At 39.8% G+C, this 20,486-nt stretch overlaps 1 protein-coding gene across 2 annotated transcripts in view; it reads left to right on the plus strand.

Moving 5' to 3' along the window:
• The window catches only part of LOC149793145 (sortilin-related receptor-like), a 241,847-nt gene that overhangs the window by 198,350 nt on the left and 23,011 nt on the right, over window positions 1-20,486 (plus strand). For both annotated transcript variants that reach the window (XM_089967067.1, XM_089967068.1), the window contains one exon: window positions 17,039-17,225. In XM_089967067.1, coding sequence (XP_089823193.1) covers window positions 17,039-17,225 — 187 coding nt within the window. The remainder of the gene's footprint in view (window positions 1-17,038; window positions 17,226-20,486) is intronic.

The raw sequence follows: 20,486 nt of genomic DNA on the forward strand, positions 1-20,486 counted from the left end.
TGATTATGTAGTACTGTTAGTTTATGCAGTAAATGATTACGTAGTACTGTTAGTTTATGCAGTAGATGATTACGTAGTACTGTTAGTTTATGCAGTAGATGATTACGTAGTACTGTTAGTTTATGCAGTAGATGATTATGTAGTACTGTTAGTTTATGCAGTAGATGATTATGTAGTACTGTTAGTTTATGCAGTAAATGATTATGTAGTACTGTTAGTTTATGCAGTAGATGATTATGTAGTACTGTTAGTTTATGCAGTAGATGATTATGTAGTACTGTTAGTTTATGCAGTAGATGATTATGTAGTACTGTTAGTTTATGCAGTAGATGATTATGTAGTACTGTTAGTTTATGCAGTAGATGATTATGTAGTACTGTTAGTTTATGCAGTAAATGATTATGTAGTACTGTTAGTTTATGCAGTAGATGATTATGTAGTACTGATAGTTCATGCAGTAGATGATTATGTAGTACTGTTAGTTTATGCAGTAGATGATTATGTAGTACTGTTAGTTTATACCCTAAATGATTATGTAGTGTTGTTAGTTTATACAATAGAATATTGTGCAGTCCTGCAGTTTATACACAGGTTGATTGTATGGTGCTGATAGTTCATACACATGATAATTGTGTGGTACTGATGGTTTATACAATGGATGATTGTGTGGTACTGATAGTTTATACAATGGATGATTGTGTGGTATTGATAGTTTATACAATGGCTGATTGTGTGGTACTGATAGTTTATACAATGGATCATTGTGTAGCACTGACAGTTTTTACAGTCAATCATTGTGTAGCACTGATAGTTTATACAATGGATGATTGTATGGTACTGATAGGTTATACAATAGATGATTGTGTGGTACTGATATTTAATGCAGTCGATGATTGTGTGGTACAGATAAATATCATACAATGGATGATTGTGTGGTACTGACAGTTTATACACTGGATGATTGTTTTGCATCTGTCCAATAGTTTATACAGTGGATGATTGTATGGTACTGATATTTATGCAATGGATGATTGTGTAGCAGCAGAGGGGGCGAATCCGACATTTTGTCCAATCGTTATTTTGCTTAATTATTACTTTCTGCACTCAGCGGATCCGGTGTAGTCAGCGCCTGGTAAAAAAAAAACGACGACGGTCCATCCTAGATGACGGTGACGTCATTTGGTTTAATACACTTTTCTGCGCGCCGATCCCAGCGTCGTCAGCGTCCGGTAAACACAGCGACGACCGCGTCGATGTCATTGCCCCCCCTGCTGCTAAGTGGTTATTTACAATGATCTCACAAATAGAGTAACCACTAACTCCTCCTCTTGTAGATCAATTAAGTTATTTGACTGATCGGTAAGTCTAAAAGTAATTCTCGTTAAAAACCGATTATGGCATTGCATATAGACCGGATTAATCGGGCTCTCAACGATTAAGAATCCGGGAGGGGCCGTTGGTGAAAATGAATAAAGGATATATCCCTGTTGAGCTTGATTTGATTGCTTGGTATCTACCTGGTAACTCCCTTCGATAACATCACACACTAGATTGATTGCTATCACCGATGCGATATTTACGTTGTATGGAGCAATATGCCTACCATCATCTCCGTTATCGTGTTTGAGGATAGTTGATGGACCGAGAAAATCATTAAGAGACTTTCTTAGTTCTGGCGCGTTGTATCCTGGAAACTTGAAATCGGGTAAATCGGCTTCTGTGATATTATACTCGGTTAGGAATTTTTGTTTATTACCATCGCTGTTAGCGGATATTATTTTAACGATTCGTTCATTGATATATTCCATGTCTGACATAAGTTGATTTAACACCTCAGCGTGTTTTCGTGCTTTTGTTTTCTGTAGTTGTTTTAGTTGAAATTGGTAATTATGATTAATCTCGATAAAAGCACTAGCGATATCATTTAAATTAACTGTGAACACTGCGGACGATTCAGGAGTTTCCTTATACTGAAAATACCACTGCATGGCATTCCTGTCTTGAAATATAAACCAACTGGGTAATAACGTGCTTTTCATAATAGACAAACCATCTCGATACCCGGGATTAATCTCATGATACGATTGCGCATTCGTGTGCAAGTCCGCGGGGATTTCATTAGGTGGATTCATGGGCCAACCTAGTATGGTTCTTATTGAACTGTTATAAATATCAACCATATACCCCGGTGTGCTTATTTCAATCGTCGACGATAACGTCGGTTCATGAACCGTAAGAGCGATTTTTGATTCTTTTCCTGTGATCGATTTTATCCTGCGTTGAAATTCTTTATTGATTTGTTCTACTTGGTATGACCCAGTTGGTATTGTAACCTCCTTCCAGTCTGGGGTTCCATCGGGTTTATTTGTCCATGCAAAAACCAGCGAGTTATTAGGTTGTTGTCCGTTAAATGCTTCCGCTCGGATATTAGGCCAACTGTGATATACTCGCAATTTTGCCAGCGCTATTTCCTTCACTGGAATCGAAGAAGGGAAGTTTACACTGAATTCTGGCTTCGTTGATGTTATCGATATCATATTTGTTTGTACCGGAGTGGTGTTCTCCGCGATCCGTTGAAGTAATTGAAACCCTTCGGGGTTCAGCGACATTATTATTATTCGTCGTTTCTAGTGTTTAATTTCAACACCGAATATTAACAACCTGCTTGTTTTCAGGAGGATGTTTTAAGCCCATTGAAGTGGTTTCAGGAGAATGTTTTAAGCCCATTGAAGTGGTTTCAGGAGAATGTTTTAAGCCCATTGAAGTGGTTTCAGCGACGTGGTTTCCAGCTTCCAGTTGAAAATCCTCGATTTTTGACATCGCGGAGTCATACAACTGGACCATCGTGGAGAATTCAGCATCGGATATAAACGAATTATCTATCGCCAACGAGATCAACCCGGATAATTTCGAGTACGCGTCGGATACTATTTGATGTTTTACTGTATACTCGTTGAGTTTTTTCTGAGAACACGATGATATCTTTCTAGTGATTGCGTTGGCGACTCCAGCAATTGTTGTCGCCGCGGAGATAGCGATTGGAACAGCGGTCGGGGCCATCATGGTCACCGTGGATAAAATAACACCGGTACTGGCTACTATACCCGACACCGAGTACACGACCGCGTCGATGGTGGTTATTTTTCGGCGGTATTTTTTTATTTTTACACGGTATTGTTCGGAAAGCGTTTTCAAATTCGCGGAGAATTCTTTTACGGTATTGAATCGATATTGATGTGACGTCGGTGATACCTCTGATTCAATTACTTTGGTGGTCATTTTTATTTTAAAAGAGCTAGTGTTTTTAATTACTTAGATCCGCTACAAATTCCACATACCATGTAATGTCTGCCCTGGTTAAAGTTCTTTCAACGGCTCTAATTGTAAACGGTTCAGGTGCGCCCTTGTCTATAATTGTTGATATTGTATTGTTAAACCCGGATGAACTTGACGATGATATATTAAACTGCATCATTGAAACCAGTGTCAATCGATAAATACCCTTAACAGTTGCGGTGATATTTAATATATTTTGTGTAGGAGTCCAAGTGAATGGTCCATGCTGAATCGTGTATACTGTGTTGATGGTGTTTTCATGAGGGATTTTTATTTTTGTCATTTCCGGTAGTCTGTTTTTAATCGCTGCAACATCAGTTTTGATTATTCTTATTTCATATAAATTCGCGTCTATACTCCTTCTGTTCGCTGCAACATCAGTTTTGATTGTTCCTATTTCCTGTGTATGCGCGTCTACATTCTTTTTGTTCGCTGCAACATCAGTTTTGATTATTCTTATTTCATATAAATTCGCGTCTATACTCCTTCTGTTCGCTGCAACATCAGTTTTCATTGTTTCTATTTCCTGTGTATGCGCGTCTATACTCCTTTTGTTCGCTGCAATATTAACGCTGAATGCTTTTATGAGCACTTCATGCGCGTTTACAGCAATTTTGTTCTCTTTAACATCATCTTTGATTGTTTTTATTTCCTGTGTATGCGTTTCTATACCCCCTTTGTTCGCTTCAATATCAGTTTTCATTGTTTCTATTTCCTGTGTATGCGCGTCTACACTCCTTTTGTTCGCTGCAACATTAACGCTGAATGCTTTTATGAGCACTTCATGCGCGTTTACACTCTTTTTGATCGTTTCAACATCAGTTTTGATTGTTTCTATTTCCTGTGTATGCGCGTTTATATTATTTTTGTTCGCTGCAACATTAGTTTTGAATGTTCCTATTTCCTGTATATGAACGTATAACCCCGCTTTGATTGTTTCTATTTCCTGTCCATACGCAGTGATATCATTTATAGTTATTGTAATTTCATCCGGTCTGGTATTTTTTTTACCAAAGAATTTATCAATGGTGTTATCAGCCCTGTTAAAATTTTTTCGTAACATGTAAAATTGGCCCGACAGCGTTGTAAACTCCGAAATAGTACCTTTTATCCCTACAAGATTCGGTTCGGTTACCGTCGGGGTTCCAAAAAAACTAGCAGTAGTGAGTTGTATATCGGTGACAGACTTTTGTATCCCCTCGAACTGATTTGCTTGCGCGTCAAATTTATCATACAAATTTTTTAACGAATCCGACACGGATATATAATTGTCGCCAAGTGTAATTATTTTTCCATTTATCGTCAAGATGGATTCACCTGATTTAAGTCATCCGTCATCGGTATACAACACGATAGTGTTCTCGGTGGCATCACGCTGTCGTATTAAAACGTCATTCAGCGACACATTACTGGATTTCAATTTACCCTGGCGGTCTTGAAATACAACTATTTCGCCCGGGTCAACACTGGTTAAATTTAACGTATCAGCGATTTCATCCTCAATTAGTTTTTTTATGTCATCGGTGGCGAGCGTTTCCGTGGATTTTTTCAGCGCCGAAACCGGTCGTCCCCAGATATCAATCATTATTATTGTAAAAAAAAACAGTTTTTAATTAACCCGCCGGGCCTCTACGACCCCACTAGTGTATTCGTTTACAACCACATGAGGTGGTTTCCGCGATGATGAAATCGCCGCGAGTACGTTCAGTACCTCACGGCCGCATATCGGTGGGTCACTTAATTGTTGTGTTGGCAGCGTGGAATAAAAAACCGGGGCTGAACACGCCCGGATATACCGCATGAACTCGTTTGGCGGGGCTAACCCGTATGAATCAAAATAGACGATCGCACACGGATCAATTGCGTATGCAACCCAATGAGTTCCCGCTCCGGTAGATTTATCGAGGTTAATTATACCGGTTTCAATATTCCTTGTTTTTGTTGGTAATTGATCCCTCATAAAAACACCTCTGAAGTTTTTTATCGCTAACGCGTTTGCGGCATCTATTAAATCAAAATTAGAAATAGGAGTCATTAAACGGTTCCCGGTAGTCTTAGACCCTTCCCCGAGTACCATGAATACGGGGTTCCCGGTAGTCTTAGACCCTTTCCGGCTATGGGTCGTTTTTTTTATAGCCTTTCCCGGTTGCCTTCTTCAATGCCATTCCCGCCACGGTACCAACGGCCCCCAACGCCGCCGCCTTCGCCACTGCTGGGGCCGCCGCGGCAATCAACGCTGGAATCGCAGCTAACAGCGGAAATATCCCACCGGTCTTTTCCATGTTTTTAATCGCTGCGGCCGAAAAATCTATTTGAACACCCTTTTTATTCTTCATCGCATCGTTGAAATGTTTTATTTGACGCGCCGTCAACGATATCTTATGATTACCACCTGCCATCTGTGACGGCTTTAATGTTATTGTGGTTCCACATTGTTTAGCCGACTTTGATCGTAATTTCTTGACTTGACCATCGGTCAACTCTACATCGACAACATTATACGACATTTTTATTGTAAACGCGTTTATGTTTTCAATTACATGTTTTCCACTGGCGCATCAATGATTCTCATTCGTCCACCAACGCCTTCTAGCAGCATTGATTTATCGCTGAGAATGACAGCAACCGCTCTATAATCGGCAATAACGCCGCGAGTTACATTAGCTCGGAAGTGTATATCAACGACGGATTGTCTTGTTAAATCAAGATGTTCCAGCGAAAAGTAATAGATCGGATATAGTTCTTTGAAATCATGTTGTGATATTTGCAAACCAGTGTCAACGTTTTGATCACGACTCATATACGACAGCAACCGATGGTACACGCGTGCAATATGGTTTTGACCGTAATTAAGTTGTATGTCCTCAGATGGTTCCTGCTGGCCGTTTATTCTCAGCGAGACGTCAGTAACGCCTAATCGATCAAATATCATATGGCTGGATAGTTGATTATCAACTCTCGTCATATCCTGCAACGCAACAAATATATGACGCAGAGCCGAAATGCCTTGTTGTGATGCCAGGTTCCATGTGAATATACCATTGATATTTGATTGCTTAGTATCTGTTGTTGTTAGCCAACTTAGTAATGATTTTCCTCCCTGCTCCATAAAGGATAGCAATCGTGCCTCTGTGGTAATGGATGGAGTCATTACTGGCATCCACAATAATATTTTAGTTAAAACGACTTTACCAGAGTCATTATTTGGATTCGCAAGATCCGCTGGAATTCTCCAAATTGCATTTCTGTCATCACCTTTTCGCACAAGCACCACGGTATGCTTTGCTCCGTAGATAACTTTTCGCACGTTCCTACAAAATCCAAATATATGATGCAGTGGAATCGCGCATGAGAAAGATCTACGCGGCCCTGTTAACATTGATATGCGTGTTGCAGCTCCGATGTTAAAATTAGGATCGCTGTTTATAATCATATTCTCAACATCAGCGTTAGCGTTATCAGCACTATTTCTTGGTCGTCTTACCACAAATTGCGAGTTTCCAGCAGTGTTTCTAGTATCCTTTGCAAACATCATAGATGGACCCGCTGATCTTGTATAATCGTCGGAATATCTTGCTAACCCGATTATTGTTGTAGCCACATCAACATCACGTTCTATTGATTCAATTTCTCTCCCGTCAATGAGATATTTTGCGCTCTCAAATAGCGCCATTACGCCGTTATTGACTAAGCCAACTTTGGTATCATCTGGATACGGTGCTGGTACAGCAGGAGTATCGGCCTCTGTTACAAGTTCTCCTTCGATTTCAATAAACGCTTCACACGGCAAAAAGTATTTACTGGTATCATGGACTTGAAGTTCAATTCGCGATCGTATGTTGGGTTGTACTGCATGATAGGAATAAAATTGATAATCACGGACAGAATCATCCTTGTGCACTGGTGCGTCCATATCAAACGCCGGATCAGCTGTTCGTTTAAACATTTTATTTAATAATACGCTGATGCATCTAAATCATCGTCGTCGCTTTAAATTCTTCGAATTTTGTCGTGGTTTTAAACCACTTCCCGCTATTATGTTTGCGATGTCATCTTGATTATTGTTTACCAACGACGCTAGTTTTTCTTCCACGGCGTTATTTATTACTTTACTGACATTTGCAGGCATCACTGTCGTTGATGGCATCACCGGTGGTTTCTGTTTTCTTTTTCGTGAAAATCCCTTGGATTTTACCAACGACATTAGTTTGTCCTTTGCTGCAGAAAACGCCCTTCCAGCAACATCTCCAATAGCACTAATACCCTTATCACGAATAACATCAATAGCCTTCATTCCTAATTGTTTAGCTAACGGCGCCACTTTTGGAGCCATTCTTGTAAATAACCCCGCAATGGTGCTACCGAGACCGTCTCTGTACCACGCGCGGTATATGGGCAATCGTGAGTTTACCACGTAGACGCTGACTGGTTTATCATGGTTGTAGTGTATAATCATCTTTATTATAAAAAACACCAGTGATTGATCAATCGCTGTAATGACCGTGGTCCACGAGTTTGTCTATGAGCGTTCGATATACATTAATGTCCATGATACCACCGGCAAATAACCGCCTGCAAATATCAGCGGCCTCATTGATTATTTCCGGAGAGTTATTTCCAGCTCGTTTTCCTCCGATTAGTATTTCTAGCCGTGATATATCACTGAGAACACTACCAGGACAAGTAACGCTAGCGTTGAAACCAGAAGAGTATCCTTTTCCGTGTTTTGGTCTTTCACTTTTTACTTTATTGTGGAATATTATATAATTATTATCACGCGGTGGTAATTCATTTTTATATTTATTTGCCAAATACACTATTCTTGTCCAGTCCTTTAACGACCTTATATTTTTCTCGTAGCCACTATTGATATGCTCATCTCGTGTGTCCTTAGCAAAATTTGTAACAGTAAAATCAACTAATCCTTCGTAGCCGAGATTTCTAATTGTGTCTATTGTGCTCTTTTTAAGCACATTACGGGGTATATTCCCCTCTTTCTCTATTTCTTCCGGTATTTCTTCCGGTATTTCTTCTTCTGGTTCTCTTGCGGTGGCGCCTAGTTCTTCTTCATCGGCGATTGTAACATAAGGTTCTTGTGGGTCCGTTATAGCGAGTGGTGGCGGCCTCCGTGTTGTAGCAACCGCTATTTTCGCAGGGAGTGTTTCCAGAGACTCTTTTGTTTGCTCGGTCTGAGCCGCTATCTTTTCAAGCGCACCGATAACGGGCACAGTTGCCGCCGTAACATCTTTGGTCGCTTTAGTTACCGGAGCAAAGAGCTGTTCGCTTCCAACAGCAAAATCAGTTTGTAGTTGTTGCCGCGTTTGAAGTTGTTTTCGGACCCTGTCTCGTAACGGTATGAACTTTTTAAGCGCTACTAGCCGCTCTCTGGCTAGCCGAGTAGTAAGTGATTCGCCTACCATTATTGCAATTGCTCCGTAATTTCTAATTTCCCGCCAAGTGTGGCGGGGGGATATGTCCCAGGGGTTCCAGGGAGTTTTCGTCTATAATCCTTCTAATGTTTTTGATCTTACTAGAAATCTCCCGGCGTCGTTCAAAAGCCTGTCCGAGTTTTTTTCGTACTGTCTCAACGGCAGTAAATAGTCCAATAAATGCATTTACGTCATTGCCATACAAGTTTTCATTGATCGTATATTGTAATCGCTTTATAAAAGAATACTCGCGTGGCAAGGTATATCGACCTTTCTTTGATTGCTCGTTAATAATTTCATAATTGGACAATATTTTTTGGTTATCAAGCTTATCAGATAATACAATTCCTTGATTTTTTAATTTTGAAATCTCGGTTAATATATTATTGATGTCTTCGATATTCATATTCTTATAAAACATCTTATTTCTAAATAAAAAAAAAATTATTTTACAAAATGAACCCCGCGTATCAATCCCGAGGTGTGTTATCTAGTATGAAGTATTTCGTCATGGCGACTTCGTCATGGCGACTTCGTCACGGTGACTTCGTCACGGTGACCTTGTCACTCGCTGATTTCTGTTACATATGAAAATCAAATTCTGTGACCAGTCCTTTTTGAGATCGCTGAATTCTGTATTCCTTCTGCTACTTTTCGTATTGAGGCGATACAAATGTCAAAATATTTTCCTGCCTCATTCATCGACTGAAATATTTTTTCCTCGTGAGTTGTTGTATCAAATGACTTTACGGGTTTTGCTTTCTTTGAAAACTTACCAGTTTGGCCTTTTTTGGCATTTTGACTTTGCGAGATGGCTTGCAAGTTTATAAGAGAATTATCAGTCTTATTATTATTAATATGATCAATCACAAGCCCATTTTCGATTAATCCGTTAAATACTTCAAATACCACCCTATGAACATAATAATTCTTCTTTCCGGCACCAAACATCAAATACCCCCGATTATTTACGGTACCAACCGGCTTCTTCAGTCTACAATTTCTAACAACGCCGTCGCGAGATGCCTCGTAATTAACGAGCACAGGATGCGGCTGAAATTCTTGGTTCATTTGTATAATAATACTACTTGTCTAATTCATTATTTGGTTTAATTATAAACCTTGCAATGTAGTCCTGAGGAGTTTTGATGACTGAGTCAGCGGTGGGGTCAATGACGGCGTTTTTAATTCGCTTGTCATAATAGCGTTTTAACTCTCTGTATCGCTTTCCGCCACAATTGATACATAATTGCGATTTTCCTCTTACACCAACGTGGCAAACCAAGCACGGTAGGGGGCCATTTGAACCATTACGAACGCTTTGTAAATGATACCCGCAGAATTCACCTCTACATGATTTATTGCACGGGGTTGTCGACCCAATCATCAACCATTTGCAGTGATTCATTATACTATATTCTTTCATTTAAATACTTGTTTTAATTATATGGAGGAGTTCGAGAGATTAGCAGCAATTAAGCCCTGGAAAAATATTAAGTTCAATCTCGATAGAGCCCTCAAGGACGCACCAAAAGCGTTAATAAACGATAGAACCCTGTTGAATAAAATACGCTACTGTATCAATGAATTCAAGCGTGATGGTGCATCTCATAGTTGGTCAACATTTCGAATTGATGGTGTTGTTGATGCTACCATGAACGACAACCGCGCAGCAACGATAATATCACAACTTGACGGTAAAAAGTATTTCTTCAGAGTAAAATTCATTGTCCGGGTGGAATCAGGTAATTGGATCATACGTGATAAATTTGAACCGGTTCTCAGCGACAAGAAATCAGTCATTGTTAGCCGCGACTCCAAGCCAGGGCTGTTAACCGGAATTGACAGACCATACTATGAGCGAGCGTATCCTGAAACAGCAGTTGTCTATGGAATATACCCGTTAAATAAGAAACCTGATATCGGAAAACTAGCGCCGATGAAACAGTCAACGGGGATAAATTGTGTAGCAGAACGAGTAATAGAGCATTTTACAAATGCGTGTCGAGGAAATAAACTGACCGATTTACGACGTAGCAAAATAAACCAATGGGAGGAGACAGTGCGCGAGCGAGGAGCAACCATCAGCGACATAGCGAAATTAGAAACGTCGCTGAGATTTCCAATAACCGTTACAACGATAACCGGTGAAGTATTATATGAATCAAAGTATAAATCAAATGGAGCCCCAATCAAAATTATTGATCATAACGAACACGCGTGGACGCCCGCTCTCACAATATTTCCACGGGATAGAACAGTAAAGTATATCCCCGGGGAATTCCTGGGAGAGGATAGTTTTCTCGCGGAGAGGAAACTATTTGATGCTATTGCTTGTTTGTGTAAAAACGACCCTGTGTCAGTGTGGTTACTTCGCAGCGCTGAAAACGATGCGGATACCTTTGAACAGTTTGTAAGACCAAACGGTGAATTATATCGCACTGAAGCGTTTCACAACAAGATGAAAAAAACCGCCATGGAATTTGAAGAGCATGATGAACAACTGCTAACAAATTGTTTTACGATTCCATCGGTTGCGGCTCATGTTGCAGCAAGGAAAAATGCGTGGAGACCAACGCGCAAGGAATTTCTACCAGATGTACAATCCAGTTGTTTGGAATACTATCACGGTGGACTATGGAACACTGAATACAACCGCGACGCTATGATTTCCGTTGATATGGTTGCCTGTTATCCAGCGAGTTTTCTCGGGTATGGATCCGCCGCTGAGTACTTTAAACGATTTGGACACCCCAGACATGAAATGACTCGTGTTGCTATTAATGGACCACTGCCTGATTTTGATTTAACCGGATTCGCTCGCATAGTATCATTTGAATTCGCGGCAGGACTTCATCGCTGTTGTTATATTTGGATCGGTAGACACATGGCTGAAAAGAAGTGGCTGCCAATAGCGCTGCTACGGTATATGATTGATTGTAGCATGCTAGTTTCGTTGATTGTCAGTGACGCGATTATATCATACCGGGCGCAGACTGAAGTCTGGTTACCAGAACCGGAGCGTCTAGATAGCATAATTGACGAATCCAGAGCACACATTGATGCCGACGAGGAATATATCATCGAATGGTCCAAAAAGATATTCAACCAACGAAACCGCGAGGCAAAAGATCTCGGTAGAAGAATAATTGGTAAGTTCACACAAGGTGGAAAAAACTGCGACTACAAACGATATTGCTCACGGCTGATTATAGATGACGCAGAATATGATTTCGTAATCAAGGACGCAGTGGCAAAAAATAGATACGTGAACTGCAAAACAGCTTTCTTGTCCAATGGAACAAGGTTGGGTACAGTTGTTACCTACAGCGATGGAGACAGCCCCGCGTATCCACATTTGAGGGCATCTATGCTGGGTTACGCCGCTATCAATTTATTCTCGATGATAAATAGATTTCCCGACACCGCGGTTAGAGTAGCCGTTGATTCATTTTATATAGACGTAAAGTACAAGGGAAACTTAGCCGAGTTTACTAGTCCGGAGGAGAGTTGGGGTATATGGAGAATTAAAAATGAAATACGACGCAATTATTCCCCGTCAGCAAATGTCACCGTTGAAAATAATTACTTACACGGTGATAAATTGTCAGAATGGTCTAATGCACCACCGTGTTCTGATCCAATTTGTAGATACAAAACAGTTTATTTAAGCGGCTGTGGCGGGTCAGGAAAGACGACTCGGGCAATTGAATTATTTCAAACGCGGGCAAGTATAATCATGCTTACACCGACCCATAGACTAGCGCGAGAGATAAAACAACGAAATGTTGACGCCGTTACTTATCACAGCTTTTTTCGATACAGCGGCGGTGAGTGGACTCCTGATCGAATGGGGGAAAAATTTATTCCTGAGGTTATCATCTGGGATGAGATATGTACTGTTTCGTTAGATACTTTACAAATGTTTCTTGAGTGGTTGCTGCGCGCGAATACAGCGGTAATCATGTGTGGCGACCATGGCCAACCACCACCATTTGTCGGCGAGGGTCCACATGATTGGTTAAAGAATTTTGTGGACTATTATGAAGAAACCGATACTGATTACCGAGCACTTGATGAACAACTGCGCGAGGTTAAAAAATTAATCAGATTACAGCCGGATAGAGTTCAATGTGAAATAATACGCGAGGTGATTCCGGAAACGCCGTTAAATGAATTCTGGGAAACATGGAGACCAAACGATTTGATTGTAGCGAGTAGAAAGATAGTCAGAGACACACTTCAGCGCAAGTTGTTTGCGTTGCATAAGGGCCCGACAGCGTCAGGGACAAAAAAACAAATTCTCGTGCTGAATGATATCGTGCTCGTTGATATCAGCGTCGTCGAGGACGCGCTACGTGCTGATAAATCCCCGTGGACGCTAGGATACGCAACGACAATACATTCCTCACAGGGATTGACTATCACGGATACAATTGTTTGGATAGTTGATAATCGCATTGAATGGTCAAATCTAGTCTATCTTGCAGTGTCCAGAGTACGGAGAATGAATCAGCTTCGAAGAATTGTTATTGACGAAGCCACTGACGAAGCCGGCGACAACGATGACATTATTGATGCTAGCGTCATTGATAGAAAACTCTCGGGTTACCGCCAACAGGATAAAAAAAAACAGCGGCGTTTTGATATTGATGCCGAATTAATAATTGCGTTACGACAACAACAGAATAATCACTGCGCGAGTTGCAATTGTGTAATGCGCTGGCGTTATTCGGATAAAGACGCTCGCCAATTTACCGTGGACAGGATCAATAACAGTCTCGGTCATATCCGTGGTAATGTGAGGTTAACTTGTCTTGAGTGCAATAGACGCAACAGCGCTAGTTAAGGCCACGTGGGGGCAATTGAGTATCGTCAGGTATCACTTGTAGTTGCTCGCGAGTAAATCCGCGCTGTGGGGCAGTTGAATCCAGTCTATAGATCGGTGGTCTACCAGTTGATCGTGTTATCGTTGATATGTTATGTGTGGTAACACTCCAAATAGGATCAGTAGCTCTTTTTTTACCGCCTTCAAGCTCTCCTGGTTCATACAGATATCTAACAGTGACATCGCCGAGAATCGGCTTGGAAACGCTATCTATTTTTGATCTTCCGGGTATATACTTTTTTTTAATCGCGTCGCTGGGCTTCATGTTGATTGCTCGGGTAATCTCGTTATTTAACGCTGCAATTACGCCTGGCAACCTTTTGACCCATTCACGAGATCGTTTTTCTTGGATGAATTCCTTCGCGTATTGATACCCAAATAACCGTTCAGCAAGAGTCCGATTGAATCATTCAACAATTGCCTGATCACGATGTAGCGCAGTATGACCTCGTCGTATCGCGACGCTATGATGTTTCAGCGTTGATAAAACAGCGCCGCGAAATTCATTACCAGGATCAACTTGTAATAGATTTGGCCAGCGCAGAGGACCCCTTCGGTAAATCCGCTCAAACGCATCGGCTACTTCAGTTGCTGACTTTGTTTTTAACGGCTCCGCTTGTTTGTATCGACTCGCAACATCAACTACGGTTAGCGCGTATTTGTAACCGTTGTCATGCGGCAGAAATAGTATATCAGCCTGATGAACTTCATTGGGTACGGTAACATCAAAGTGCGAGAAGTTGATTTGTTTAGGCGGTGGTAGATAAATTTGCCATATAGCCTGTTTGGATAACCAATTAGCCGCAACGGCCTTTGTTACCTTTGCAGCGCTTGCGAGTTTACCAATTGCGGCCTTCCCCTTCCAGTATCCTCTCGGAGAATAATAGATGGATTCCATGTTGTTATTATAAACGCTAGCGTTTTCAATTACCAGCGCGAGAAGCTCCGCTTCCAATCATTAATTTACCTTTCATAGCCGATTTTACCAACCATGAAGCCAACTTTTCTTTGAGGGATTTATCAGGAATGGTATTTAACGCGTGAATTAATTTTACATCCGCGATATGACGCTGTTGCAAATCACCGCTACGATAAGCTATATCATGTATCCGACATGCTTCGTCGATAGCGTTTATTGGATACTCACCGGGTCGCGGCTGATTTTGATCATTGAGTCTGATATCTAATCGTGTTCCGGGGCCACAGTAGCTATATCCTGGGAGGTGCTTTTCTCCTGGATACTTTGCCCACGGTGTTCCGGGGAGTTTTGATAACTTGGCTGCAATATCACCTCCTTGCTTTTTTTTAAAACGTCTCCGGGTCTAGCAGAAATAAATCTAAATTTCTTTGTACCGCATTGTACACACTTACCAGTAAGCGCCGATCTGTTATTTCTCGTTGTAACGGTTGTCATATCATTTGTGCCAGTACGCACTCTACACTTCACACAATATAGATCCATAATTTATGTATAGAGATATGGATATAATTGATTTTTCGGCGACTAAAACGAGAGAACCAGTTAAGCATGTTGCAGCGTTACCAAACTCGATCCGGATGATTATCATCGGACCATCTGGATCCGGCAAGACGCAATTGTTACTCAATTTAATAATGAGATGGATGAAGTGGGATAAGTTGTATTTAATCGCCCCTAGCGTGGATGATCAACGATGCTACGAGGTGTTGAAAGATTTTAATGAGAATGCATCAGCGATCGCTGAAAAAAATGTTATTGAGTTTATTACAGATATCAATGATGCACCAGGTATTGATGATATTGATGGCGACGTTAACAATCTAGTCGTGTACGATGATGTTATGTTAGACAATAAAAAAAACCCAGCTAGGATATTTTCCAGAGGCAGGCATAAAAACGCCGACATGATATATGTCACTCAACGATACACTCAGATTCCAAAAGTAATCAGAGACAACTGTAATATTCTTGCTGTATTCAACGGCGTTGATACACACACGCTACGAAATATTTGGCAGACATGGTGCGGCGGTGACATGGACTTTAATGGTTTTCGAAACTTTTTTAGTCATGCTCAGTCGACCCCACATGGATTTGTAACGATAAATTTACATGATCCTCGGACATGATATCGTATCGGACTTGACCAAATATTCGGTTAGTTGTAAATAATTTTCATTGTAAATAACTTTTTAGCAGCAGGGGGGGCAATGACATCGACGCGGTCGTTGCTGTGTTTACCGGACGCTGATGACGCTGGGATCGGCATGCAGAAAAGTGTATTAAACCAAATGACGTCACCGTCGTCTAGGATGGACCGTCGTCGTTTTTTTTTACCAGGCGCTGACTACACCGGATCCGCTGAGTGCAGAAAGTAATAATTAAGCAAAATAACGATTGGACAAAATGTCGGATTCGCCCCCCCTGCTGCTTGTGTAGCACTGATAGTTTATACAGTGAATGATTGTGTAGTACTGATAGTTTATGCAGTGAATGATTGTGTGGTGCTTATAGTTTATACAGTGGATGATTGTGTGGTACTGATAGGTTTAACAGTGAATGATTGTGTGGTGCTGATAGTTTATGCAGTGAATGATTGTGTGGTGCTTATAGTTTATACAGTGGATGATTGTGTGGTACTGATAGATTTAACAGTGAATGATTGTGTGGTGCTGATAGTTTATGCAGTGAATGATTGTGTGGTGCTTATAGTTTATAAAGTGGATGACTTTGTTTTACTGATAGTTTATACAGTGGTTGGTTGTGTGGTACTGATATTTATATTATGAATGATTGTGTGGTACTGATAGTTTATACAATAGATGATTGTGTAGTACTGATAGTTTATTCACAGGTTGATTGTCTAGTACTGATATTTTTTACACTAGATGATTGAGTAGTACTGATATTTTATACACTAGATGATTGAGTAGTACTGATATTATGTACACTAGATGATTGAGTAGTACTGATAGTTTATACAATAGACACTTGAGTAGTACTGATATTTTATACACTAGATGATTGAGTAGTACTGATATTATGTACACTAGATGATTGAGTAGTACTGATAGTTTATACAATAGACACTTGAGTAGTACTGATATTTTATACACTAGATGATTGAGTAGTACTGATAGTTTATACACTAGATGATGGAGTAGTACTGATAGTTTATACACTAGATGATTGAGTAGTACTGATATTTTATACACTAGATGATTGAGTAGTACTGATATTTTATACACTAGATGATTGAGTATTACTGATAGTTTATACACTAGTTGATTGAGTAGTACTGATATTATATGCACTAGATGATTGAGTAGTACTGATAATTTCTTGTATTCTGCAGAAATCATGAAAATCAGTATTCATAATGAAGAGTTTTCTTTACTATTATAGTCCTACATAGTGATTATAAAACAACTGGCCAATGGTAACAGTCATCAGGACCAGCCCTTTACTAACTCTTCACTGCGGACTCTTACATACATGATAAAAGGGCTGGTCCCAGGAGCCAATTATTCTGTGCAGATCAAGACTGGTATAAAGGGTGCAGTATTATCAACACCATTCATTTTCCACACAGGTATGTGAAGATACTGTTTTAAATCTAATGACAACAAAACTCAATTCATGACTGGATTCAACTTACAATTTTAAAAGAATTTTTAATTAATGTTTTGAAAAACTTTTTTATTGTTGTTGAGGAATATCATTGTATTGGTTATGTTGACCTAACACTTTAAAAGATTGACATAGACTACATATTAATCTATATGTTACTCATAAACATGAATTAAATGTTTGTTTAGCTTGTTTCCCACTGGAAATTCTTTTCATTTTCACCTCAAATGGGGGTAGGAAAACATGTTTGGGGGTTACTTCTGAATGGATCCAAACACATCTGATTCTGAGAGAGTGTCATTTAAGCAGACATTTTAATTGGCTATTTCAGCCACACATGTGCAAAAGGGTGAAAATTGGACTTCCTAATTTGTTTGCATTTTGGACCCAAGATTTTCATGTCTTGGTCCCATTTTACTCCAAATCTGAAATGTATCCAACTGTTTGCAAAGGTTTTGCAACTGTTGGTTGTTGGGTCTCAAAAATTATATTGTATTTTTATTTAACTACATCTTTCCCCATTTCTGCTTTGGAGTATCATAAGTGATTTTGTTGTCACTAGACTCAGAAGAAGAGCACTGATTCATGACGTATAAACATGGCATAGAGGGATGGGGGGTAATGAGTTGATCAAATGAACAATAAAAGAGGCTATGTTTTTTATTTTAGTTGACAAAAATGAATCAAAAACTGGAAAATAAACTAGCCATGGAGAAATAAAACAGAAAGATTAAGTGAAGTCAAAAGTCATGGTACTGCTTCGACGGCAGTCAGTGTTTCACCTGTTTGTAGTGAGTCATTATCTGTGTCAAATATCAGTGATCTTTAGAACAGAACTTAATAATTGATTATATTTGTTGAATTTATTTTTTATGCCACATCATGTAATTGGTACATACATATAGTGTTATCATTGTCCATCCATCTCCTGGACTGTTCAGTAGTCTTGATTTTCAACCCCATCTTTTTGATTTACTGATTTTCCAACAAAAACTTGCAGAAAAAAATCTGCAGAGTGTAGGTATTTCCAGGTAAAACAACATCTGCCAGGCATTGGTATTTCCAGGTAAAACAACATCTGCCAGGCATTGGTATTTCCAGGTAAAACAACATCCGCCAGGCATTGGTATTTCCAGCTAACACAACATTCAGTAGACTGTTTACAACATTGTAATCCATTAGTCAAGTTGTTATTGACCTAACAACCAATCAAATCATGGCTCATGACATGTGCTGCTAACAACCAATCAGATCATGGCTCATGACATGTGCTGATGTGTTTACTGTACGTGCATAAGTTGCTTTACTTGTCCATATATCAGTATTGAATAATAATGTCATGTATAACAGGCAACCTGATAAGTATAAAACAGATCTTGAACTATTTGTAAATGTAATAATTTTGATACCATGTTGAAATTTACTCTAACAGATTCAGAGGAAAATATGCCATAAAAAAAGAAAGAAATATGTTTGCAAGTTCAAAATTGCTTGGATAGATGAAATTAAATGTGAAGCCTAGTGAAAAGGGAGAAAGCTTTGTGTACTACACTGCTTGCAACACACATTTGGAAATTTCTGTTGGGGGAAAAAGATCTTACAAGGCACTTAAAAGATATGCAGCACACTGCTAACGTGAAAGCATCACTTAATATGCAGATATTTGCACCTGCATAAGTAGGCAGTGTCTCTAGTGAAAATAACACATAAGTAGGCAGTGTCTCTAGTGAAAACAACACATAACAAATTTAATAAAGTTGAGTAACTATTACTCATTGTTGTTAATTTCCTTTCTTTTGGTATGATGTACACTTTTATGCTTAAATTTATAACAAAATGGTCGTTATGCTAATCTCCCTAATTTGGACCCCATCTCACAGATTGTGATCACTGATCTACCAGATTTTGTCCCAGAAAATGTGGCATGTAGGCAACTTGTTTAAGTCATTTAGGTCATGTCAGTTGCTGTTATTTGGCAGCTGTACTCCATCAACACATTTCTGGCTGTTGATGAAATCAGGTTATTGGTATATCTCTGTATCAGGTCAATTCTCAAGTTAGAAGTCAGATAGATGGGTCTACCAAAGGGTGTCAAGGTATGTACAGAGATCAGATGCAATTGCCAAGTTAGAAGTCAGATAGATGGGTCTACCAAAGTGTGTCTAGGTATATACAGAGATTAGATGTAATTCCCAAGTTAGAAGTCAGTTAGATGGGTCTACCAAAGTGTGTCTAGGTATGTACAGAGATCAGATGTAATTCCCAAGTTAGAAGTCAGATAGATGGGTCTACCAAAGTGTGTCTAGGTATGTACAGAGATCAGATGCAATTGCCAAGTTAGAAGTCAGATAGATGGGTCTACCAAAGGGTGTCTAGGTATGTACAGAGAACAGATGTAATTTCCAAGTTAGAAGTCAGATAGATGGGTCTACCAAAGTGTGTCTAGGTATGTACAGAGATCAGATGTAATTGCCAAGTTAGAAGTCAGATAGATGGGTCTACCAAAGTGTGTCTAGGTATATACAGAGATCAGATGTAATTCCCAAGTTAGAAGTCAATTAGATGGGTCTACCAAAGTGTGTCTAGGTATGTACAGAGATCAGATGTAATTCCCAAGTTAGAAGTCAGATAGATGGGTCTGCCAAAGGATGTCTAGGTATGTACAGAGATCGGATGTAATTCCCAAGTTAGAAGTCAGATAGACGGGTCTACCAATGGGTGTCTAGGTATGTACAGAGATCAGATGTAATTCCCAAGTTAGAAGTCAGATAGATGGGTCTACCAAAGGGTGTCTAGGTATGTACAGAGATCAGATGTAATTCCCAAGTTAGAAGTCAGATAGATGGGTCTACCAAAGGGTGTCTAGGTATGTACAGAGATCAGACCTAATTGCCAAGTTAGAAGTCAGATAGATGGGTCTACCAAAGGGTGTCTAGGTATGTACAGAGATCAGACCTAATTGCCAAGTTAGAAGTCAGATAGATGGGTCTACCAAAGGGTGTCTAGGTATGTACAGAGATCAGACGTAATTCCCAAGTTAAAAGTCAGATAGATGGGTCTACCAAAGTGTGTCTAGGTATGTACAGAGATCAGACGTAATTGCCAAGTTAGAAGTCAGATAGATGGGTCTACCAAAGTGTGTCTAGGTATGTACAGAGATCAGATGTAATTCCCAAGTTAGAAGTCAGATAGATGGGTCTACCAAAGTGTGTCTAGGTATGTA

This window comes from Sinohyriopsis cumingii, chromosome 8, assembly GCF_028554795.1.
Source record: "Sinohyriopsis cumingii isolate HCF-2022 chromosome 8, ASM2855479v2, whole genome shotgun sequence".
Lineage (NCBI taxonomy): Eukaryota > Metazoa > Mollusca > Bivalvia > Unionida > Unionidae > Sinohyriopsis > Sinohyriopsis cumingii.